Source organism: Nannobrachium achirus (genome assembly GCF_963921795.1).
Source record: "Nannobrachium achirus genome assembly, chromosome: 23".
Lineage (NCBI taxonomy): Eukaryota > Metazoa > Chordata > Actinopteri > Myctophiformes > Myctophidae > Nannobrachium > Nannobrachium achirus.
This window is the reverse complement of record NC_137830.1, coordinates 38143938-38170526: the sequence shown is the minus strand read 5'-3', so window position 1 is coordinate 38170526 and position 26589 is coordinate 38143938. Positions and strand designations below refer to the sequence as shown.

General features: G+C 44.4%; 1 protein-coding gene across 2 annotated transcripts in view; it reads right to left on the bottom strand.

The window, feature by feature from the left end:
• Nucleotides 1-3473: 3473 nt before the first annotated feature.
• arid2 (AT-rich interactive domain 2) overlaps nt 3474-26589 on the bottom strand; it is a 37624-nt gene continuing 14508 nt past the window's right edge. For both annotated transcript variants that reach the window (XM_080754044.1, XM_080754045.1), the window contains 17 exons: nt 25992-26210; nt 25429-25496; nt 24454-24523; nt 23980-24230; nt 21970-22066; nt 20710-20919; nt 19714-19923; nt 18545-18623; nt 18317-18451; nt 13424-13629; nt 10747-13175; nt 8438-8595; nt 6797-6935; nt 6217-6299; nt 5456-5585; nt 4484-4575; nt 3474-4090 (listed from right to left, as the gene is read on the bottom strand). In XM_080754044.1, coding sequence (XP_080610170.1) covers nt 3979-4090; nt 4484-4575; nt 5456-5585; nt 6217-6299; nt 6797-6935; nt 8438-8595; nt 10747-13175; nt 13424-13629; nt 18317-18451; nt 18545-18623; nt 19714-19923; nt 20710-20919; nt 21970-22066; nt 23980-24230; nt 24454-24523; nt 25429-25496; nt 25992-26210 — 4688 coding nt within the window. In that variant the 3' untranslated portion in view covers nt 3474-3978. The remainder of the gene's footprint in view (nt 4091-4483; nt 4576-5455; nt 5586-6216; nt 6300-6796; nt 6936-8437; nt 8596-10746; nt 13176-13423; nt 13630-18316; nt 18452-18544; nt 18624-19713; nt 19924-20709; nt 20920-21969; nt 22067-23979; nt 24231-24453; nt 24524-25428; nt 25497-25991; nt 26211-26589) is intronic.

Sequence of the window (26589 nt, the reverse complement as noted above, 5' to 3'; positions counted from 1 at the left end):
TCAGCAATGTTTACTTAACCTACCGAATAAAATGTACTCTCATTTTCAGAAAATAGCACATCTACAAGCTCATAACGTGTCACATTGTATGTCAGATCTACAGTGTGTGGCATGTATGTTTTGTATTAATAATAAAATCTGCAGGAGATACTATGATAGATAAATAAAGAAATAATGAAGATAACAATAAAAACAATGTGGACGGGTAAACAAACACAAGTTCAAGACCAGTAGCATGTTGGGAGCTGAAGTTATGGATGTTTAAAGCCCGGCCATTTGGGAATCCCCAATGCTCCCCCTGGAAACAGCTCAGGGACCCCCCAGAGGTCCCCGAACACTTTGGCAACCAGCCATGACCCCCTGGAAACCCTTTGGGGACCCCGAACCACACTTTGGGAACCAGCACTCCTGGAAACCCCTCAAGGACCCCCAGGTTTCCCCATGTTTTGTATTAATTCTAAAATCTGCAAAGTAACAAGTAATTGAAGCTGCTGTAATTATAGTAGAGTATAAGTAACAAAAATGGAAAGTAGAGTAAAAGTACCTCAAAATTGTAATGTAGGTACAAGTACTTGTATATACTTGAGTAAATGTACTTGGTTACTTTGCAGCACCACTAGCCTTACATTAAGACGCATTCTGCCGAGACTTTCGCATTGTCACTGCAGGTGCGACTTATGTAAGGCTACAGCACCACAGAACAGCCAATGACAGCCAAGCCTTTAATCACAGCTGTGTAATCAGTAGAGTGGTGAGGGACATTTATTTATAGTTTTAACTATAACTATAGTTTTATACATCACACAGCTTAGATATTTGGATCAAATCAGAGAGCAGACCTGTGTGAACGCATTGATATAAATAGCATATCTGAAGTGTGAATATTGCAGCCACAGCGACTTAATATAAACATGGGTCCCTTTCCTCTGTCCCCACTCACTAAACCCATTGGAAATGCATTGGGTGCTTAAAGTTAAACATTTTTATTTTTTTATATTTATACTACAAAACATTTCAAAACCAAAAGTACAAGCACACGTGTCCTCAGTAAGCTGAACACATAAAAATTTGAATGGTGTTGAAAGGTGTAAGCGTTTAAGAGATGAATCGCGCCAAAGTTTTGAGGAGATACTGACTGACTGACTATAAATAATGAAGATAACATACGTGTGCTCGCCTTCCAGGCGAGCCCACAACAAGCTGGTGAGGAAGTCTAGCTCCGTAGTCGTAGTTGAAATGTAAAGCTTGTCAGCCACTCTGGATGAGTGTCTACCAAAAGCTAAGTTGTGAATTGTATGTGGAGGACAATTTGGAGGTGGTTGTGGAGCTGAGGATGAGGAATCTGGATGCTGTCCTTGAAGACTCCACAACAGAGCTTGACCCCTCTGAGACCCGCACTGTCTGTTCAGATTTTTTGACCCCTGCATGGACTCTGGTGCACATACACTTGAACTACTAGAAGGATATACAGTAAATTCCCAAATGTGGACGAGAGATTGCACTTAAAGCCTACACACTTACAAACTTGATAGATTGTATTATGCATCTAGAGATGTTGAAGATGTGACAGACATTCTGTCTTTTGTCTATTTTTTTGTTGGCTACCATATACTGTACGTACAGTATCTTGGGCTTGATTCCTACCTGTATTCCTCTTGTTCCATTCGGGCTCTGGGAGTTGAAAAAGAAGGGATACGGCCGGTGTTCTCTCACATCGAGGTTCACATTGTTGTAATTCAAACGTAAGGGAAAGAAATGTGTAATATTTAAAATACATTAGTAGATTAGTATCTCCTCATATTCAATATTGTGAAACATAACAGTTGCATTAGAGAAAAGTCAAACAGTAAAATCCTCAGTGTTAATGTATCCAGTTGTGTACAAATGTAACCAAAATGACAAATTTGGCCACATTTCTACACCCAGATAAAATAAATGTAACTTTATTTTACAGTGTAGTCCAACGACAGTAACTCATAGAACGTACAAATGTAACGGTCCATTTGGTTATTAAGGGTCTATTACATTTGTACAGTCTCAGAGTTAAATCAACACTGAGGATTTCATTGTGTAATATATCCTCGTCGTTGTGTGGAAACCTCGTATCTCCAAGTTTCAAATTTGTACATTTTTTTCGTAAAGCAAAGCCCTGCTTCATCATACAAGGCCGTCGCACAAAAGTAGTGAAAACAGCTGATCTACAAGCACACAACGCCTCGCGTGTGCTTTCACTAGTTTAGTTGTTTTCACTAGTTTAGTTCATTTTTAAAATGATAAATACAAAACGAACAGTTTTGGACATACAAGGTTTCCACCCGACAACGACGATATGTTCCTCGTCCTCGCATAAGGGGGGGGAAGAAAAGAGCCTATAAACAGAAGGGCTAAATGTTCAGTCTTTTATTTAAAAACTATAAACAGTCACCAAAGTAAATAAAGCCAATCTCTAACAGACTGTTAGGTCTATGTATAATCGCACATCCTACTGACACCGCAGAGTAATGGGGATGGGTTGGGTTTGCCCCCCGCTCAGATGCTATAACACGACAGGCAGTCATAAATGTTACACAACACACACTGTAGTAGAGAGAGGACAGTCTGAGGATGTGAGCCGGAATGTGGCATGGTATTAAGAATGAAAAAATAGTACAATAAAACTCCACACTATATTAAGATAGAAAAAACGTAGTGAAGAAAATATCATACCTGCACGTAAAGCAAAGAACACAGGAGAAAACCTGTATAAAACTCCATGTATTTAAACCAATTTACAAATACAAAAAAATTTGGTACGCGCACCGTGCTCGTACAATGACAAACGCTTACAGTGGATACATGTTACTGGTGTGGTGGGGTGGGGTGGGGTGGGGGGTGGGGGGGGGGGGGGGTGTGAGGGAGAAGGGAAAGAATACCTTCAATATTTTTTTCTTCTACAAAATGACATGATATATTATTCCATACTCTTTCAGCCAGCAAAATGAGTTCTACAAGGTATTATAATACAAAAAATGTCACAGTTCCACAAAAAACTGTTTTTTCTCCCCCCCCCCCCCCCTCCTCCCTAAGCTTTACAGCATCAGTACCTTTGCAGAAGTATTTACATGTTTTAAGTACATTCATCCACTGCTGAGTATAGAATCACATTAGATACAAGTGACCACGGATCATAAAAAAAGCAAACAAAAAGGAAACAAAAAACGTACTACTGTATTCAATCCTACCAAAGTAATGCTTCTATTTACTCCACACAGAGTGAGTTCTCCAGTGGCTGCATCGGCATCAAAGAAGATCTTCTTTATATATATTCACAAATATTTACAAGATTCTTTTCATTTAATCATAATGGGATTCATTTTCAATAATAAATAAGTGAAAATATATTGACTCAAGTAAGAAAACCAAGCTACCAAGTTCTAAAGAAAAATAATAAAATTAATTAACAAAAAAAAAAAAAAAAAAAAAGTCTGCGCCAGTCGCCAGCGGCGTTCTCGTCCTCCCGTCCTGGCCATCTTCCCCTCTCTCTCCGTCTCCCGCCCCCCCTCACCACACTACTGCCACATGCTCCAACTCACATCAGGTCTCTGCAAACAGTCACGGGACTAGAAAAACAATGTGCTCGTAGTCAGGGGTTTTTTGTTGGTTGAGTCCCTCAGGGAAGCAGTCTCAAGCACTCCCCCTGGTGGGCGGCTGGTGGAAGACCCCGTGGCAGTTTGTTGTGTGGGTGGTGGTGGTGGCTGAGGGGTGGGTGGGGGTGTGGGGGAGGGGGTTGAGCATGAGTGGAGGGCGACGCATGAGGAAGAGAGAGGAATGAGAGGTGTTGGCAGAAAGAGGCATTGTCCCGGGGTCCTGTGGGCTGCTGCTGCTGCTGCCCTCCCCCCGTTCCGTCGCATACCCACTTGGGGTTTGCAGGTGGGATCGCCCGGCCCACCTCCTCTCAGGAGAGAGGGCCAGGGGCCAGAGGTGTTTGTCCCGTTAGCCTCAAGCCTGGAGCGAGCGCGTTAGTTCATAAAGGCATTTGGCGAGCGTGGTGGACACCTCCATGTTACTAAGCGCCAGCACAGAGAGGTGGGTCTCATGCCTCTTCACCAGCCTGAGAAGCACACGTCGAGAGAGAAATTAATGCAAGCTTCAAGTTAAGAGGTTCTTCCACTCCATGTAATCCCAACATTTGTATGTGTGGAAAGCATTATGTAAAAAAAAAAAAAAAAAAAAAAGAGGGAATCGAATCTCACCACACACACACACACACACACACACACACACACACACACACACACACACACACACACACACACACACACACACACACACACACACACACACACACACACACACACACACACACACACACACACACACACACACACACACACACACACACACACACACACACACACACCATGTAAAACCTAACAATTACCCAAATAAAAAAGAAAACTGTCAATGATAAATAAAAATAAAAAAAGGTTAAGTTGAGACTTACTTGCGACCACAGTCTGAGTACTTGGCGATGTTCTTTAGCGTTAAGGCAGCAGTTAGTCGTATGTGTTTGGTCATTGGTCCCTCTTTCTCATCCTATGAAGAAAAAATATATATAATCGTGAGATTAAGTTTGTTACAGATGACGGCTTCAGTAGGATAGTCAAAAACGCCCCAACATTTAAAAGAATTATCACAGTGACAGACTTCGTCAAGGTTATGAAAGAAGTGAATGCAATATGACAGAGAGAAAGGACTAGCTCTTGATGATGAGGTTTTTTGTAGGCCAACCCGGAAGTTACTTTAACCTTGGGTTCTTAGGGCAGATAACAACCGTAAAAACAAAAATCACACCCGTGTGAACTGAGCGGTGGTTTACTGTACTCTACTGTACCTAACTGTACTGTACTGTACATATTCTGTGTTCTATATCTATGAATTCTATGTGTTCTAGATCTATGAATTCTGTCGCCCCCCCCCAGGCTAGTCTCAACAGCACCCTCTTACCCCCCCCCTTCCCCTTCCCCCCTGTGTATGTGTGCGTGTGTGTGTGCCTGGCCTGGCCTGGCCTGAAAACAGCGCCCCTCCCTTAACATGTGTGGTCATAAAAGGTACTGTAGGGCAGGCTACAGACAGACAGACAGACACGGACGGACGGAGACAGACATACCCACACACACGGCCACGTATAGGAGCGTTGTGACCACCGCTCAAAAAGACAACAAGCTCTGTAGCAAAAAAAAAGCTTAACATGTTTTGGCCAAAAAGATAATCCCCACACAACAAATTCAAAATTCATGATTGAGATATTATGGGGTGAAATTCTTAGGCTTCCGTTAACCATAGACTTTATTTTCTACATGAATAGAAAAACCCTATGGGAAAGAAGCATTGGAAATGTGGCGAGGGGGAACTCATGGCTCAAAAATGCTCACTTCCAGGTTTTAAGACAAACTGCAACGCTCAATGTACTTACAGTGAAGTCCCTGAACACCAGATTTCGAGAGCCTCTGCGCAGGGCCATGAGAGCTGCGCTCGGATGATTGACTATAGCTTTCTGTGCTCGTGGTGCCGGAGCGGGAGTGCTGCCTGCTACTGGTGGAGTCCTTTAGAACAAAACCACAGCAGAAATGAGGTTAGTTGTCAATTCGTTAACAGCAGATAATATTTGACCATTGAAGCATGAATAGGCCTGTCACAACTATTACATAATCGCCTGATCGCAATTATTTGAGCTAATCACAATTATTTTGCATTATCGCTAGAATAGTTCCCATTCATCTGTATAAAACAGCTGGAAGAGAAATAAATACATTTAAGTATAGACCAATTTCTCAAAGCGGCAACCGTAACTGTGGTGTCAAGTGGCACCGCGTCTCACCGCGGCACCGCGACACCGCAGCTACATGGCAGTGCTCTGAAAAAAGGTCTATAAAATTACAGTATATGGCCATAATACATTTAATAATTGGTCTGAGTCATGGCTGAGATTAACCCAAGGCATTTCACTATATAGGCTTTGTATATTCAGCTTATTTGTCATATGTGCCCTGTGCAATTATGGCTAAAAAGCCTAAAAGCAAATAGTATGACAATGAATTGCCAACTAAAATGTCAAGATTGTGACAGCCTCTGATGCATGCATGAAACATGAATCCGCTGCACTGAACTGCGCATAGCGTCACCATTCAGAGAGCGTAATCACAAAACCGTAATGTGCTGTGATAAGATACATACTGGGAAGCATTCTGATTGGGGCTTTGCGCCTGCTCCTCTTGTTTGAGTCCAGCAAGCAGCGCGTCCCGAGAACAGTGCTTGTCCTGAAATTGGAGCAGAAGGGTGTTTTTGTCTTCTTATAATGAATATCTTCTTCAGGGCGTGCCCTCAAGAACTACTAGTTTTATTAACAGTTGCATCCCTATTATAATTGAAGGAATAAAATATTATTTTACCGCCACATTCGAGAAAATAATGTTGGCAGAGAAGCAACCCAAGCCTTTCTTTGGACAGAGATGGTTCTCACAGCCATTTCACTATAGGAGGCGAGTAGCAGAGAGGCCACATGTTCTTAACTGGCCCCCACCCCCACACGTTTCTTCTTATAATGCATATTTGACAGGTTTTAATATTGATATATGGTCATGGTGTATTGGTGTAAGAGGATATACCCTTATAATTATAATACAAATATAACTGAGGAAAAAGATCAAAGAGAGTAGTTTGTAGGGCCTGTGGCACTACTAGCAAATCTAAAGCTTGTATTGTTTTGTTCTAAGATCTCAGCGGGTCTGATCCAGTGTTTTGGAGCAGGACTTGCCTGTAGATGTGTAATAAAGGACAGTCTTTGCCTAGGGAAAGGTTCACATCCCTCCCATAGACAAGTGCCTCCATACGCGTCTTTGCCCCCATGTTGTGTCGCTGCGTGATAGAACACCTTAGACGGCGTCTCGAACCACCTAGACAGAGGAAAAACCACGAGGTGGATCAGCACACACAACCACACCATTCATCTTTACAGCTGAGCCACTTAAGTTAGAACAGGGGTCTTCAACGTTTTCAGGCCAAGGACCCCTTAGGTGAGAGAGAGAGATGAAGCAGGCAGGGACACCCACAACCTTTTCACAGATTCCATATAGTTTAATTGTTTGACAGCACGATCATCAGTGTATTTTGGATTCATGTCAATTTCTGGTGGAAGAAAACAAACTTTAACAAGGCAGGGGTTTCCCCAGTGTACCCGTTTATCAAACGGACGCACTGACGCTAATGTTTTGAAAATAATTCTATTTCTAAAATCTATGTAGTGTTTTCTGAGGAGAGCAATGTGACAAAAAATGTCTTCATATAGCATTTCTCTCACTAGTTCTACGGAAAATGCAACTCTGTGAACTCCTTTTTGCAACAGTTAAGGTCTTTGCACACTGCTGATGTCTCCTTTCCGACATGTCTCCATTCCGACACTATCCCTATCTCTAACCCTTACCCTAAACTTAACCCCCATGGAAGTGTCGCCACTCCGACAATAAGAAGTCAATTTTGGAGTGGCGACATGTCGGAATGGAGAGCGACGCCCATTTTCGGACCAGAGTCGATTTCTTTTCCCGATTTTCGCAACTGTCACCAATGGGTCCCTTCATCTCTCTCTCCTCTCTTTCTCTCTTTCTCCTTGGCCTGAAAAATGCTTTCGAGGATTGCGGATTTCCAAAAACGCATTGCAGTGTGAAACCAGCTTTATTGTAATATTTAAAGTCCTTCTTATTATTGTAGGCCTAGATAAGCAGTGTCATGAAGCATCAGGGCATTAATTCATGCGTTGTGATGCATTGTGAGCTTGGAGATCCATTGTCAGCTGTTCTTATCAATGATGGACAAAACTTAACTTCCACTTGAACTGGATTGGGTTAAAATGGTGAGAATATAATGACACATGCAAGAGTCTGTACGGTAGACGGTGAAACTGTTTGCGTTTGTCCTGCCTTCTATGGGCAGAAGTGAACACAGTTTTGGAGGTGCTCTATAGATGCGATCCGAATTTGGTTATGATCAGATGTTGTGTTCACAAATGGAGGCAAGGCCACATGTCTTGGAAGTCAAATACAGGCAAATGGCATTGAATAGCAAAAAATTGAAACTCATTGTCACATGACAGAGTAGACCATGAAAACATTAGAATGGCCGCTCTCCATATACTGTATATATGGGGAGTGGCCATCATGATTTTGCACAGGTACAAGAGTTGTAGTCCAAAACGTGACACGCCTTGTTATAGTGCCAACATAAGGCCGATTTGAAATATTTGAGGTGAAGATCAGTCTTCGGCTTACTGGGAGTGTGCATGCAAAGTCCTGTGAGTCCACAGGAGCGAAAACATAATCCCTTATCATGGCCGGCCGTTGCGGCCGGGCGGAGAATAATGAAATGATATACATAACTTTCCGTAGTGGTGGTGAACACTCACCGTTTACAGGATTGCCATAGACATTTGAAGTTCTGCCCTGCTTTCCTGCTGTGTTCTGGGGGTACCGTGGGAACGTGCTGCGTTGAGAGGATAGAGCTGGGGCTGGCAGCCATCTGCGCAGGTGGCGTTAACGGGGCTGGAGAGGATGACATGGTAGGCTACACACACACACACACACACACGAAAATCAGTCAATCAGCAGCCTTTGACAGTCGTCTGGTGGTTAAGCTATGTCCTTTTTACATTTCAATTGTCAAGTTCAACATCACATTTGAGAAAGTAAATGTTGGCTGAGAAGTAACCCAAGCCTATCTTTGGACAGAGATTGTTCTCACAGCCATTTCACTGTAGGAGGCGAGTAGCAGTGAGGCCACATGGTCTTAACTGGCCTCACCTTCTTTAACCTCCATGTGATACCACCCCTAAACCGATGACCTACTGCATGTGATCTTGGTGTGACATTCAAACCTTTTAATATTAAAAGCTAAAAACCAGAGACATCATTGGTCCAATTAACAACAGCATGGTCATGGTTGGTGAAGGGATATTATGCCATGTTACCTATTAACACGATTAGGAGAGGTACAATCTAACACAAATTCATATCATTGTTATATTTGATTGGAGTTGGCATAGCAACTGTACATTGAATACCCTGCACTACTTCACAACACAGAAATGGCTTCAAAACAGCTTCAAACTCGTTCACAGAGTTTCTGCTTTGTGCCATGCTTGATTACTGTACAACAAAAGAAACAGATGGCAGCTTTTGGCATAGTGTAATCTGTAACGCCAACAGAGTGAAATTAAGTGTGGGAAAGAAGCCTAGGCGAGACTAACCAGAGCAAGTGAGGCAAGACTGAAGACAGGCATCAACTTTCTTGAAGACGACACTACAGATATTACAACATGGTCCAACGCAAATAACATCTTCAGTGGGAGGCAATAAAGTAGGAACGCCGCAATACAGATTCAACTATTATGAGGCTAAAGGAGAAAATCTATATTTGACAATGACAATATTTCTCTTTGAATCATGAGCTGGGATCATTTTTATTTTTACATTTGACTGCTAAGTCAGTATGAAGACAAAATGTAAAAGATGTTCTGGCTGGTGATAGAAGTCATTGTAGGACATTTTCTTGCCTACAATACTGTGTGACTAATATGAAATCACCCTAATTAGACATGTTGTGTAAATGCCATCTATGGCAAACAGAATAATGAATAGATCGGAAATAAGTGCCCTTCAATAGATTCAGCGTAGCTTGATTGAGGACCCGATGACACCCGTTGCCGTGGCAATACTGACACATTATTGGGCTGAACTGAGATGATATGCTTATGTGTTTTTATAGTTGAGGGTACTACGCACTCTACCAGGTGAGCTATCTGGGTGCCCCAGATACTAAATGGTATACTTTAATACCTTGATATCACCCAATCTAATGACAATATTAAGAACCCAATATCAGTTAATTGTAGTATCCTTAAGCAGCAACGATGCATCACTACTGCAAAGTCAGTGTTTAGAAACCTGCCTAGCTCCCACCTTAAACAACCTCCCACACATGATTTGACCCTAGAGTGATACTAGAGTTGAGCCTCTTGGTTGGGGACTACCATATTGAACAATTAAGACATTTTTGTTACACAAACAACTTTGTCAGCCAACAGCCCATTTTTTAAAGTAAAAATGGATTTAGTAGAAAATAAATCGTAAAAGATGGTAGCCAGATGAGATACATTTACAAGCTAAAACCAAAAACATTCCCTGGATTTAACTGGTGGTAGATGACAATCACCTGCTCACCCTAATGTGTGTCTCAGTCTATAGCCCCCTTTCCACTGCAAGGTGGAACCAGAACTATCAGGTACCTGAGCCTATTTTTTTTGGTTCTGGTTTCTTTTCCATTGCACACGGCCCGGTTTCAGACAAGGTTCCTGGAACCTTTTTTAGTTCCGGGTTCTGGGAACCTATGGGCGGGGCCAGCAGCGCTGCTGCTCTTTTTTGGGACCTTCCCGGTTAGGTCTGGTTATATGGAAACAAAAGCAGAACTTGGTCCCGGAAATTCACAGGTTCTTGAAAGTTCTTGGTTCTGGAAAGTTCTGGTTCTAGTTCTGGGTCGGCACTACAGTGGAAATGGGGATAATGACAGAGATTGAAGGGTATACACACACAACACACACACTATCTTTATCTCCGTTTACGAGATGGTTCGTCGTTGAAGGCACATTGCACTTAGTAACTCTAGCAGAGCCTCACTGTAAACAAACATAGCCTAAACAGACCTAAAACCATGACTCACCATACAGCCAGCTGCCTGTGTGGGAGAGCAGTGCCTCTGTTGAGTGGCGTTCTCTATTGCTACTTTGGCTACTGTGCTTGGGTTAGTTCCTGCTGGCACTGCCACCATGGTGGCACTGCTGCCGGCATTATTGGGGTCAGTGATGGTGATGATCCGCACCCCCACTTTACTGGGGATCCCCGAGGCTGCCATGCCGCGGTCCCCGTCCTCGGCCGGCCTCTTGAGGCCCCGTGCCTCGAGGGCCAAGCCGTTTGCCGGGCCGCCAGCGGCGGCAGGGCTCTGGGAGGTAATAGTAAGAGTGGAGGGCAGGGGCGTATTGGGGAGCAGTTGCTGTCTAAGTACAGGCACGGCGTGGCAAAGTCCCGAAGGTCCATTGGACAACTCAGAGGGAGCCCTGGCGCTTGCCCCCTGAGGCCCGTTGGCCAGCCGCTCTGCCTGCTGGGCTTTGACAGTGTCCTGCTGAGGGGGCGGGAGTTCCGAACTGTGCACCCTCTCGGCGGGGCCCACCTCCCCGTTGCCCAAGTACTGTTTGGAAGCAATGTGATTTGGAATGTTCTTGCTAAAGTTGGCGCCACTTTCACCCCGTTCAAAGTCACACACCCCGTTGACCAGGGTCTTTTTGGGGTCCGAGTTGCCCTCCAGTGGGCCGCTTAGTCCAGGGGAGAGAGCCTGCTTCCCATTTGCTGGGTGGCCCTCGGTCGCCGGGCCATTGAGAGCCCCCTGGTTGTTCCCTGAGTGGTATGGAGGTAGATTTGTCTCCATGCACTTCCTTCCGTTCAGCAGCTTGGCCCCAGGTGACGCGTCCCCATTACTGGTTTTGCCGTTAGACGATCCTCCCTCGGCCAAAGACGAGTTCTCCATCACTTCGATCTTCCTCTCGTGGATGTGCAACCCGGTGGCGTCCTTGGCTTCCTCTTCCTTCTGACAGATGATCTTGTCCCCCCTGAGGGGAGCAGGCTGTGGCGGTACCAGAGGGCCATGTTGGGGTGCCGCCCCTGCAGGGAAGGGAGGGGCGGGCATGCCTGGGGTCACAGCGCCCTGGCTAACAGCAGCAGCAGCGGTGGTGAAGCCCGTGTTGGGGACCACGGTGAAGGTGACCTGGCCGCCAGGCGTGGGACCCTGGATGATGGTAGCGGCCCCCGGGCTGCTGGTGGAGATGAGCTGGCCTGGTAGAAGCTGGACCGTCTGCAGGCCCGGGGTTCCCGTAGCCTGCAGCTGGCCAGGCACCAGCTGGAGCTGCTGGGGCTGAGGAGAGGCTCCCTGGGTGCTGTAGCCAGTCTGGTAGATCACCTGTGGACTCGGGGCCCGTGTGCTGCTGTTGGGAGGGGGCACCTGCGGTGCAGGAAGGATCAACTTGCCCCCCGGTGTCGTGGGCCCTCGCTTTGGAAGCAGTAGCTGTTTGATCAAGCTGGACTCTGTGGAGGTAGGCTGAGGCGGGGGCTGCTGGGAAATTATCTGGAGCTGCTGAGGTTGTTGCTGCTGCTGCTGCTGTTGTTGTTGTTGCTGCTGATGCTGATGCCGTTGCATGGATAGCATGTGGCTGATTGTTTGAGGTGGCTGAACCTGCGCGTTGGACTGAGAGGGAAGGTTGGTGGCAGGACTAGGAGGACAGGGATTGGAAGTAGCACCAGGCTGCCCTGCTATCTGGATAGTCTGGGTACCAGGCATAGCCGAAGGGTTGGCAAGAACAATCTGGTGTATGGCTGGGGAGTACGCCGGGCTCTGCTGTGGGTTGGGGCTGACGATGACCACACTCTGCGGCTGCTGCTGTTGTGGTGGTTGCTGGGGCTGCTGGTTGGGAGTGGTCGTCATGGACACAGGTGCGCCTGCCGCGGGTTTTGGGGCGATGTTTTGGAAGGTGACGCGAGAGCCTTGGGCATTGGGCACGCCGGCAATCGTGAACACCTGGCCACTGCTCACCTGGAAGTTCTGTATGGAGGAGACAGGCGTCGACACGGATGCCACAAAGTGAGACTCCTGCTGGGGCGCTCCACTCTGATGGCCAGACGTGGGAGGGGTTTGGGCCAGAGGTGGCCTCTGGGCCATGGGGGGGCACACCCCCTGCACCCTTGCAGTCAAAATATGACCCTGCGGTACCTGCTGAAACAGTGTGACGGGGGTCCCGGTGGGGAGCAGGGGAGAGTGTTGCTGTGCAGGCTGAGTAAACGGTGGAGGGGGGCCGATCTGTGGACTGTGGTTCTGGATCACATGGGCTGACGTGGGGATCTGGATCGCTGGTCGGACCTGTTGGGCTGCCGTCAAGGGGTTCAGGGGCACCTGCGGGCGTGGAACAGTCGTGTGTGTTGCAAGAGGAGGCTCCTGTGCAGTGAAGGCCATCGGTGGGGTTGAACCGCCGGCGTTAAGGCTGGCAGCCTGGGCCGGCACTGGGGCTCGGACAAGCGGAGATCCAGGAAGCCCAGGAGGTAAGCCTGGGCACAGAAAACCAAAGAAACACTTAAGTCCAGCCCTAGAAACCTTGTAAATAGTGTAGGTTTAATATTTAATGAATTTATCATCTCTGTAATGCGTTCTTCATATCATTCGCTAAAACAATTCTTGTCTTATTAGGAAAACATGAAAATATACTAGAGCAATACTGAAACTAAACAGCTATGGAGTTTAATTGCCAATAGTCCGCTGTTATTTCTGCGACAGAAATGTAATAAAAATTCTCTACCTGGTGGAGGGGGGGTCGGAGGGTCTCCGGGGCCCTCGGGTTTGGCTGCAAGTGGCGCTGAAGGTGACGCAGGGTTCTGCTGCTGGTAGTACAGCTGGACGGGCAGGGGGATGGCCCTCCGCCTCAAGCCCACCAGGAGGATCTGAACCTGGGCGTTAGCCTTAGGCTCCTCCTGCCGTCGCATCGTGTGGTTGGGGAAGATAGTCCTGTGGGAAGGCGGTGGTAATGAATTCAAACAGGATTAAAACAAAAAAAAGAATACCATCTATCATTGTCAAAATGCACTGCGTTATCATCACAGGCAGAGCCACATTCTATAGCCAGAGGTGCCTTTAAATCAGCTTATTCCATCTGTAGATTTGTATGTCTAGTCAATGTTTTAAAAAGGAAACGACTTAGTGAACCAATTTCAACCAATTGCATTTATTCTGTGCAAGACCATGGAAAAGGTTTCGGTCAATGGCAAGCATCAGACACATTAAATGCACCCATTGTTTAACAGCGGCTGCAGTCACACTGGAGGCGTCAAGTGGACGTGTCAAAAACCTGTTGATGCATCTTTCAGAGCCACGTTCCATTTTGGAGCGTCAACACGTGGCACAGACCACAGAGAGACGGAGAAGCGAGTGAAAGTCCAGATTCCCAGCATTTATCGGTTTTGGTATGTCACTCATTTAATCCGGGCTTGCACGATGCCGTTCCACATCATTGCGGTGCAGCCTGCGAGACCAGTAATGCGATTGAGCTTCTCTGAAAATATTATTCTATTTGTTTTTAACCCATTCAGAACGGGTACACATTATTGTGTATCATTATTTTATGCTTTAACTATTGAAAAATAGCAGATATACAAGCTCACAGCGCGGCACTCGGTGCCGCGCTGCGAGCTTGTAAATCTGCTATTTTAGAAAAATCGTGAAAATTATAGATTTGACCCGATTCTAATAAGTGTCTTTTGAATCCTTCTAAGATTTTTTGAAAAACCTATGTTTCTATGTCGGCAATCTGGCTAGTCATCGTCAAAGAAAAGGTCCTTTTCACTTAAATGGAGCTCAGTTAGTCTGTTCTTGAGAGACTACTATGTCAGTGGTTCTCAAACCTTTTCATGTGAAGGACCCCCAAAATGATATGTATGTGGCCACAGACCCCCATCTCAAAATATTTAGTTCCAGGGACCACCCAGAAGCAAAATTTGAGTTACAAACGTTCGCTTTAAAAATACATATATTCAAAGATTTGCACACATTTTTACGACTTTTTCAAAAATAGCAGATCTACAAGCTCGCAGCGCGGCACTCGGTGCCGCGCTGTGAGCTTGTATATCTGCCATTTTTTAATAGTTAAAGCATCCACTAATTTTAGGCCTTAAAGTTCACAGCGCCTTCATCTTCATAAGGACTCAACACTGCTACCAATTTTAGAAACTGTGTGTACAGACTGACAGAGCATACTTTTAACCTTACATCATGGCTTGGCAACCTCAATTGCAGAGTAAGGAGCAAGCTTGCCAGAATTGTTGGCATAGCTGGAAAAAATAGCGAGGAAACCTCAGACCCAGCTGAGTGACCTGGACATACTTAGGCCTGGAGCAGTCTTCACAATGATTCTCATCCTTTATTCCTCATGCGTTTCTTTTCATACTGTGTAGTATTGATGTGTTTGTACACTATGTTTGATTGACTGACTGAATACTTTAACAGTTTGCAAAAAAAGGCATGGTGGCAAAGATTTATACAAAATAATTGTAGTCATGTAGTGCTGTCAGTTATCCTCTATAATCCCATTCAAAATTTCAATGGTTTATTATTAAATAACTAATTATATACAATAATTAATTACGTTAATAAACACCCACATGGACACATACAACTGTTATTAACTCATTTCCTGCTATCCCCGTCAAAACCGGAGATTTCCCGCTGTACCACTCTGTTATGCCCGAGGAGCCCGAAGATTTAATTAGCTTTAATCATTATGAAACGATTAAAAGTATGATCGCTGATTAGAGCCGATTCTGGCTCTTTAGGCCCGCCTCCTAACTGTATCCGGTCGTATTTCCGGTTTGGACCGGATCTAGGTTTCCATATCCGGTCTGAGGTCCAATTGTAGCTCCGGTCGCATAACTTTCCATTGTAAACAAGGAAGCTGACTGCACGGCCATAGAATGGTGTTTTTTTTATTTTGTAGCTGTTTGATTCTTTTACCCGCCTGTTATATGATCTGCGCACATATCGTCTGCTATGTGCGCGAACGTGTCCACATGTTAACATAACGCACAGCTGGCTGTTTTTAATGTTTTTTATGTAAACACTGGCGGATACAGCAGGGATACAGCCTGGCAACGGATATGTCTATTTCAATGGGGGTTTTTTTATTCGAAAGCTGTCACCGAGTCTACACGTCTACTAGATGAGTCGCGCACAGATCGTGCACGATGCGTGCGCGTGCCCACGTTAAAAGGTAAGGACAATTTGGCAGGAAAACAGTTCAGCCTATGTTTAAAATAGCAGCAAATGAGTTAATAACAGACTAAATAAAGGGTCAAACAAGTTAAGGGTTATGGCTTTAATATAGGTTCGGAGGAGAGTAATATTAGGCTACCACGTCCTGGGTTCAATTCCCGCCGGGGGACGCTGTGGGTGCTGGGGGCGTGTTCCTTCCTCCGCGTCATCAGCGCCCACACCCTAGGTGGGGTTGGCGATAGCACAGATATAAAAAGCTAGATGCCTCCCTCCGGTGGGGGGGTTGGTCAAAGAGAGCTGGCAAGCCTCCCAATAACTCTATGCAAGCCTCCAGAATTCTGAGGCGGGGCTCTTGGGAATTCTGAAGGACGCTTCCTTGTGCGTCACAGAATGGGAAGCTCAGTAGGCCAATCAGATGCAGGACTGGCAGGACTCCCTCTTTCCCATTGGAGGGGGCAGAGTGCCTTCCGCAGTTCCACAGTTACGCACTTCCGCCAGCGGTGTTTGACCAGTCGCGCCAATGAACTGCAGCGGCGGAGGAGGTATCTAGCTTTTTATATCTGTGGGCGATAGGGCCTTTCTGTGTGGAGTTTGCATGTTCTCCCCGTATCCCCTGGGTAGGTACCCTCACAAAAACATGCAGTCATCCTGGTCTCATGGTGCCTCCCCCTAGCCAGCCTGGGCGCCTGACGGAGGGGAAAGGAACCGTTTGGAAAAACGTGTCATGTCCAAACCGGGGAAATCCCCACTGTCAGGTGAAAAAAAGAGCAACTTGGACTCCTCCGTTGTCTCCCCAGGCGTGGCAGAGAGAGTGCAGAGCCCAGGATTACATAGACAATTGGCACTGGGTGAAAGAAAATGGGTTACAAAATTGAGGGATAAAAAATTTAGAAAGAAAAAAAGGCTACAACTTCTGCGTCTGAGGAAAAGACACACCTCATTGAGCAACTTTGCCAGCAGCCATCGACGTTGGCTGTTCAGTTCGTCTCATTGCGGTGAAGAAACTCCACTGGTTTATCAGCGTGATTTGAACGTTTTGAGTGGAAATGCCTCTTAATTTTCACTGGTTTTAAGCTTTTGCGTGTCGGAACCTCCGAGCAGTCTACATTGGCCTGATCATTTTCATAATACGGCAGGTGATATAGAAACACCTGCTGGTTTGCATCACTTTGTAAGTAGCTGTGCTTTACCCACATAAAATGTCTCACTCACACGGCACGGATGTGTAGTTGCTAGGTTCCTAAAGAGAACGGGCACTCCATCCACTGTCATCCAAGTGCTGATAGCCACAGGTCCGCGTTGTAGCGTCAGTGTCGACAGAGGTAAACGTCAAATAAAAACCTTCCTGTTGTCATAATTATTAAAATTTCTTAAATGTAATTTTCAAGTGAAGTTTGACAGGGTAAAAGCAGGAGTCTTGCCTGCTGCACTGAACCAACGTGGTCTCTCACTGTCTCACAGCTTGACCAGACATACAGGCGCACAGCCATGTACAATACAGAGGCACTGGGCAGCAACAACATTCATGTTAACTCATCTGCTGCCATTTAACAATACCTTCGTACTCTCATATGCCAAACTGTCTCCATAGACTTCCATGTAATTCATAGTGCACGGATCATGCACACCCATGCCTAGATAATGCACCACGTGTGTCCACATTGCTCACAGCTTTCAAACAAAAAAATCCGAATGGAAATCCGTTCAGGCATTCATGAGATAGCAGCCATTATGTTTTCCTAAAATGTAAACAAAGATGGCTGCCATGTTTGAAAGATGGGGTTGCTATGGGGGTTAAACATGCAATTTCGCGATCACTATCATGCCTACTACATTTTTTGGGGTAAAAAAAAATTTTTTTTGAAAAAAAGATTTTTTTTGAAAAAAAATAAATCTTTTTTTTTTTTAAATTCTCGGGTTCCTCGGGCGTGGCAGGGCGGGACAACGGGATTTTTTCGGGCTCCTCGGCCATGGCAGCATATGAGTTAACTTGCTGTGTGCAGTGCATGCGCTCAAACTTTGTTGATCATACGTGACCTGATGAAAGCATTTGTCTTCACATCGGTCGGTCAGGAAATTAGTCTTAATTGGATTTGTTGCTCACTACATTTATGGAGGAAGTAATAAAAACATTTGAAGGCAATTTCAACATTCGAAGATTATAAAAAATATATTTTTGAATTACATTCAACTAACGAAATTCATTACGACAGCACTAATGTCATGTGAGCCAAAGAACATTTTCCCACCGCAATAAAGTATTTATTCTTACGTTTTATAGTTGCAAAGATTACGAAACGGTAGTAATCTCTGCTTTGCAAAGTGAAATACGCTGTGCTATTCTTCCAAATCCGACGTCTCTGGCATGTTACTCGGGTTGGTTTGTGTCAAGGTTAAGTGCTTGACACAACATGGGATGCCCAGAACTCACCGTAAGCATTTGAGGAAGCCAGTGGAGTTCAAGATATTGCTTCGGCCCATTTTACTGCAGGTGGCCAGGTACTCCGAGTACATCTCTGACCGTGACACAGTGCCCTCGGAGATGGCCTCAAAGTGCGCGTTCAGCCTGTCGGGACGAGCACAAAGAGCTCATACCATTTACGAACGTTTCTTAGCGTGGAAAAAAACATTTTATATTATTTCAACAGATTTCTCTTACCACTGCAGTGTAAACTTATCACCATCCAGTTCAGCAATGCCAGGAGGTGGGGGAGTGGACTGGGCAGGGACTCTTGGTACTAAGCACAGAAAAGCACAAACTGTAGTTAAGAAAATCGAATCGCTTATTTAATGAGGAAAGGATTCTTTGGAGTTAACTATGGCAAAACATTTGACATTTAACTTATGTTTTGAAAAGTGCTATATAAATAAAGTTATTATTATTATTATTATGATTGGCAGTTACGATTTGACATTTGACATTACTGGCGGTTATAATGCAATACAAGTTAGTTTTTTTGTGGAATTCCCAGGGTTATCCACAAGATGTCAGCAAACCAGTGCACTTGCTGCCGAATCAATAGACATGGCATGTGCTGAAACTCACCCCTCAACTTAGCATGACCTTCCATTCTATACCAATTATATGGATAGCAAAGTGCTTGGGGACACAACACCTGTTTCCACGATCCAAAACAAATTTGTAATCCAAGTTGGTTTTATCAAAGCAACACATTGTACAGCAAACTTAATGATCCATGTATAAAATGATACAGGTAATATCGTTTCCTTCAATGCGAAATGTATAACAAAGTCCCATAAATATGTATCGCATTTAAAACATTTTATTTATTGTAACTATCAATGGCCTTTTGTGAGGTGTCTGTTCTGAACAGAACACAAATAACTCTTATTTAATTATTATAAGCCTATTATTACCAAATGTAACCAGACGTACAATAAAATAGCCTCTCTTTGACCTCTTCAGGATGAGACAACAGGGAACAAGGAATCCTGACAAATTATAATATAATATTCTTGTTTGATGGTGCTGGTCGGCCGTTTATAATACAATTTAGGAATTTAGCCACATGCTGTATAAAATTCTCCTCGGGATGCAATTGGCCCCAGGGCCGCACTTTGGACACCCCAGTCATACAACCCCAATTCTGCCTTTAATCTGAGTTTTTGCAACTGAAAATTACCAATCAAAGCTGTGCAGTATTTGCTTTCAATTGTACAACAAATTAGACAGCCATGATTAAGACCACAATTAACGATTATCGATTCCAAATTCAAATTTAATTGATTAAAAAATAAGAATAATTAAACTTAAACTGGAGTACAGAAAATAAAATGTGACTTTTTTCAACCTTAGTCTTGACTTACCAGGTAAGGGTGTACCAGGTAATGGTGCACCAGGTACCGGTGCTCCTGGTACCGGTGCTCCTGGTACCGGTGCTGGTACCTGTTCTACAAGCTGCGGTCGCACCTCTGCCGCCTGGCTGGCACTGGCCTGGTGCTCGATCAACTTCACAGCTGTAAGAGCGTCTGGTCCAAACGTGTGCAGGTCTACAGATACTAGCCGCACCAACAGGTCTGGAGATTATACATGGTGTTATTATAATAACATTTCAGTCGTCTTACCATTGATTGTCAACGCAGTTGCAGACTATTCATCATGATATGGACTCAACTATTGACCGTTTGATTTCGGTAGCTGTGTGTTTACATCGCAAAGCATGTCACGTTGGGTTCCCTTCCCGCTAACACAGCTGTATCGTTGTCAGGACAACGCAGTGCGTTATCGCATAAACCAGGATGTTGAAGCCCGATAACGAGATGACCAGTGCAGCAGTAGCCCATCGTTTTTATTTACTTTTACACAATATGTACATATAAACAGCCGACACCAACTCTGAGCAGCTGCATTTATCATACACGTAAACAGGGATGGGACGATATGAACATTTCACATCACGATTATTGTGACCAAAGAAATCGCAATTACGATATTATCTCGGTAATCTAAATCCATTATCCTGGGGCGGAACATTTGCCAAAAAATTGCAGATCTACAAGCTCATGACGCGTGGCAACGCATTGTGAGCTTGATCAGCAATTTTTTGTCAAAGACATTTGATAAAGTGTGAAAAAAAGACTATCAAGTACATATATTATAATATAAGTACCTTTTACCAGAGGGTTTAAGTGGTACCGGATATGCAGCTCGGCAAATAAAAGGTGAATTGACCCCAGTGCTTGACAGAGGACGATATCACGATAAATTAAATCTCCACGATACGATTGCCGCGAGTGTTTTCTATCACGATAAACGATAATATCGCTTATCGTCCCATCACTAAACGGGGATCCTGGTCGTACCTATGCTGTGGTCAACAGCGGCGATCCTGCTGCAGGGACTTTCTCCCAGCTGGGCGAGGAGGTACAGCACCTCCAGCGACGCCATGAGGAGCATGAGGTCAGGCAGGGTGAGGAGAGTCACCACTTCCCGGTAGGATTCCTGGTCCACGTACTCACAGATCAACACGCCGTTGTCCTCCGCTTTGCTGAGGTTGCCCAGGATCTCCATGGCTAGAAAGAGTCACGTAAGACAACCAAACGTTTGACCAGTGGTTTTCACATGTTTTTTTTTTGGTGCCCATGGCACATTAACTGGCAAGTCTACATTTCAATAACCTAGAAGCTGATGTGACATGCTCTGAGGTTGTAGATCTGAAAATTGCATGTATCAATTACGTTACAAAATTCAACATTGTATTGGGAAATGAGTGTGCACAAAGTACTGATATAGTAAATGCAATTTTATATACTTGTATATAGTATTGCAATAATAATAATAATAATAATGTGTGATTGTCACAAAAACCCAACACCTGGATTTGCCTTACAATACACCAGTGTGCCTGCTTTATACACTTCATACAACGTAGTGATTCATAGCACAGTAAGAGCAATGTTGTATGCTCTGGGAGAAATTACATGAAATGTAAACGGCGGTTTCTCCTGATTAAGTCACAACATAATCATGAAAAGCAGCAAACCACAGATGACATTGATTACACTGAGACAAGAGAACCCTTAGGCCACATCTGACTCCTGCAAAAAAAAAAAGTCAAGAGCAGTGGCAGCAGCCTATTTTACCTCACTTTAGCCATTATATTATGCTTTAACCATTAGAAAAGATCAGATCTACAAGCTCACAGCGTGCGCTGCGAGCTTGTAGATCTGATATTTTTGAAAAAGCGTGTTTTTCTTTGTGTGCAAATCTTTGAATATACATTTTTAAAAGCGAACATTTGTAACTCAAATACTGTATTTGCTTCTGGGGGGTCACTGGAACAACATATTTTGAGATGGGGGTCCGCAGGCCGAATACATTTAATTTTGGGGGTCCTTGACATGAAAGTTTGAGAAGCACTGATTTAGAAGAAGGATTTAAAAAAAACATTTATAGAATCTGGTCAATATATTCAAAGACTTCATTCAAAAATAGCAGATCTACAAGTTTGCAGCACAGCACTTGTTGTGAGCTTGTGTATCTGCTATTTTTCAATAGCTAAAGTGGTTCACGTCTAATGCAACACAGATGCATTTGGCTGGGACGGAGAGCCAGCCACTCACCTCTCATTTTGAGGAACCGGTCCCTGGCCATCAAGCATTTGGTGATAGTGTGAAACATTAGATGAGTTGTTCTGAAATCAACAGGATCCAGCTGGAGCTGTGAGGGGGGGAAAAACGATGATTTGTTCAGTTTTCTTTTCCAAATGAGAGTATTAGCCATCGTTCCAAGATAAATTGAATTCCAAATGGAAAAAAAATAAGCTCAAGGTTTGTTCATCACCATGTTATACCTACATCAAACTATACTTACATAGATCCAGACTAATAACCACTATGCAAAGGGCACATCATGGAAGGCATATTGATTTGGGGACCATTCAAGATCCTTGAACGGATTACAGCAAGCCCCCAGGCTTTACGAAAATATGCCACAATATCATGTAAGAGCCCAGATCCTGGCTAGCCAATTAATGACATCAAAAGGATTATTCCGATTCTATCGGGGCCCTTATGCAAAAAGCTTCTAAAAATAGGAGCGCTGATGTAGGATCACCGACTAATTCACAAGACTTTAGTTTACGCATCACTACGCCTTCAGAGCCAAAACCCAGCATTCCTACACAGTTTCCATCTTAAAGTTCCACAATTTTGCCAGGCCTTCATTTCTCAACTGGATTAAACCACTTTAGTATGACTGTCCATAATGCCCGAGTAGATGACAGACTATATTACTGAACAGCCAATGATTACTCTCCAAAACTGTCTATACTTACTGAACAGCCAATGATTATGAGCTCCACAACAGACGTTATTATGTGTAACAATACCAGTTCTACACCCACAAAGACTGTAATGATGTGAAAAACAATCAAATTTGCCTTTTGGGATTAATAGTTAGTTTTATGTTTCCAGATGTTTTGTTTTGTTACAAAATAATATTGTGGAAAGGGTAAACCACATATTCTATCTGCAAAAATAGCAGATCTACAAGCTCAGAAGAACACCACATAGAGCAACAAAGTCATGACGTGACTCGCTCATCCCCCGGTTCACAGAAGTAATTTCTCTATGGAGAATAACATGGAGTCATATTAAAATTGTCTCATATAAGCATTGTGGTCCAAAAATAAACAAACGGTTCCCACGATATTGTCGGGGAGGTGGCTCTGTATAGTTTGATAGTCAGTCACTAATATTTGATACAGTCCGTTTCTAGCGAAAATGTAACTAATTCGGCGACAATAACATTTGCGTTCACCATCAGTTGATTCTTCACATCCTTATGAGTCAAACCGCTGAGATCATTTGTTTATGTTTGGAAAAAAAAAAGTCTATGGGAATTCAGAATGGGGGGAAAAACGCGAACCAGGTAGGATGTGTAAATTATGTCAAACGTCACTGCTCTATTGCAACAGTATGCATTATGAGCTTGCAGATCGGGTAGTTTTTGACAAAGACATTTAGTGTAGAGGGAAAACAGAAGGGGGCCTATTAGACACCCCTGGAGGATTCAAGGCAATAAAGTAGATAGGGTTTAACTCTGTCGCACGTTTGCAGACTAATGCAAAGAGAGAATCCTCAGCCTTCCTTTTCAGAGCTCAAATTATACAACAGGTAGTTCCGACGAAACAATCTGATTGGTTGAAATAGCTCTCTAGCCATGTGAATAATGAGCACTACCACACAGGTCTCATCAAACAAAGATTTCAGCATGTGCTTGTCGCGAAAGAGCTGAAGCACTCCCTCTCTCCACACTATGTTAGCGGCAAGGCTAAAGTGAAGTTCAGGGACATGGTAGCTAAATGTGGCATTAAAAGCGTACACATTTCTATTGTATATTTTAATTACAATGAAATGAAGTTGACATGTTTTTTTTAAGGGCAACTGTTGTATGATCGCAATATTACACTCGAGGGTGTTGGGTATGTGATTATTGGAACTTCTGCGTTGCCGCAGGCACAAGCCCCGAATCACGATAACACACACCCTCTTGTGTAATATTGCTAATAATTAGACGACACGGCGACTCCAAAGTCCCCTACTGCCCCGGCGCCCACGGGGACGACCCACCTCTGCGGCCACGTTGCCCAGCGTGTCGAGGCCCAGCTGTCGGAGGGAGATGAGGTTACAGTGGGCACAGAGCAACAGGAAGCGCAGGCATGTGCGGTTGGCCGCCAGCAGCTTGACGTTGGCCTCCTCGAAGGAGAGGTTCCGCAGGATGACCGCCACCTGCAGCACGCGCTGGCCCTCCATGTCGTTGATGCCCGAGTCCCGGGGCGGGTGGAAGAGAGTCTGCCAGGGACCCCCACACGATGTGACGTCTGCCAAGGGGAACAAGAGATGGCATCCTGTCATTTCCAATAATTCTTTCAATGCCACGGAGGAAATGGCCACATATCGTCAAGCCAGGCTCAAGATCTTTTTGTCCCAATAATACAACGACCCACAAGTAAATTGAGATGTATTTTGAGGGAATACTGAGTGTGTAGCGGCTGTGGTGTGTGTGTGCATGTTAAGGGGGGGTCCATTAGAAAGCCTACTTACCATGTGCTGGGCTGCTCTTGTCCCAGATAAGTTCCCTGACTTCAGCATCTTCCACAACATCCTTCCAAAACTAGAGTAAAACAGCAGCTGTTAGAGGTGCATTTGGATTCAACTGAGCCCTTTACAAACTACTTTTCCTCAAAACTTATGTACCATGCATTCTATTATTAATGTGACTATAAATGTGCATTTTACTTTGGATTTTACTTTCTGTCTGGTTAGGAATAATTTCTAGGCTTGAGAACCTGTGATATCTACAGATAACATCCAATTGAATATATACACACACACAGATGAATTAAATATACAGGTACACAACAGAAATATTGTTTGTACAGGTATTTAAATATACTTGCATAAATGGTCTGTGAAGTCCAATATGGCCTTCACAGATCAAGTAGTTAATCACACTGCTCTCGATTTAATTCATTATAAGAATTATGTTTATAGTTATGTAAAACTATATATATATATATATATATATATTTTTTTTTTTTCTTCTTTTTTTTTTTTTTTATCAAAGAAATGCACTCAATTATTCAACAAATCAAACAAGTAATCAAGCTACTTTTTTTTAATATATTTTTTATCCCACGTTTTTTGCAACCCATTTTTCTCACCCGGTGACTACCTAACCTGTAGTCCTGGTTTCCGCTCTCCCCCTGCCGCGCCAGGGGACATTGGGGAGCACCCGGCTGGCTAGGGGTAGTATAGAAACCAGGACTACTGCATGTTTTTGTGTGAGGGCCCAAGGAGACACAGGGAGAACATGCAAACTCACCACAGAAAGGCCCCATCGCCAACCCCACCTAGGGTGTGGGTGCTGATGACGCGGGTGGAGGAACACGCCCCCAGCGCCCACAGCTTCCCCCGGCGGGAATCGAACCCAGGACCTTCTGGCTGTGAGGCGAAGTGCTAACCACTGCACCACCGTGCCCCTACGTAATCAAGCTACTTGACAGATTATCACTTTACCTTAAAAAAGTCTCGGGAGGTTTTCTCCTTCCAGTCCATCCCAAACACCGCAGAGAAGGTACCTAACGCTGCAAAGGCAGACAATAAATGGAAGATTTTTAGAAGGTCCACATTGAAGCTCCATGTGTTGGCTCACTTCTCCATTTACTTTCCTTGCTCTTCAATTTGACCAAAGAATTGCATTTTGGATATTTAAGTGAAACAGAGCCCTTGGATATTAATTTCCCCCCACACAGGCACAAGAATTCTCCCACCTGAGTTGCTTCCACGCCACATGAAAACTCCACTTTTACACTTGACTGCACATGGGTGTAATGTACAAACACACCTCTATGCTCGGAACTGAAGACCCCCCCCCCCCCCCCCAAAAAAAAAAAAACCATCAGTTAACTAAATCCCCATTTACCCAAAACAGTTCAGGTGAGGTTACAGATTATTTTGGCATTAAGAACAAGGAATTAAAGTAAGTGTGTGTGTGTGGGGGGGGAGTGAGCAGTGTTGTGCATTCTAATCTGAGATGTTAGAACAGCAGAGTGAATCAAAACGTGATGCTGTGGACGTACAGTCGTCGAAGACGCCGGCGTGAGCCAGCAGCAGCGTGACCAGCTTGGGGTCCTTGTCCAGCTGCATGACGTGCTTGCTCTCGTTGGAGAGGAGAGTGCAAACGTTGACTGCAAAGTCCACCTCGTTGGGCAGGCCCGACAGGAGAGACAGCACCAGTTTGTTGTAGTCGCACGGCGGAACAAAGTCCGTCGACAATCCATAGCTTTGGCGGAGATAGTCTGGAGAGGAAAATGAAGAGCAAAGACTTGTTATGATACCGGACATCATACAACGTAGCAGGGCTGCACCGAGTCAAACGTTTTGTTGAATTGAGAGCACCATCTTTATCTGAAGGGGAAAAAAAACATGGCAAATAAGGTAGTACCCAGTTATGCTTACTAGCACACAATTATTGCAAAACGCACAATGGCTGCAGAACTGGACTTGAACACAATTTCTCTACATCCGTATGAGCACCAGGTGGAAGTATAGGAAAGTGTCTAAATATGAAAGTTAATTCAGTTCAACAATGGGTGGTATGACAGTTTCTGCTGATTTAGCACCGGCACTGGGCTTGTTGAGATGTTTTTAGAGAAGTGTAGATATGTTCCACTGTAA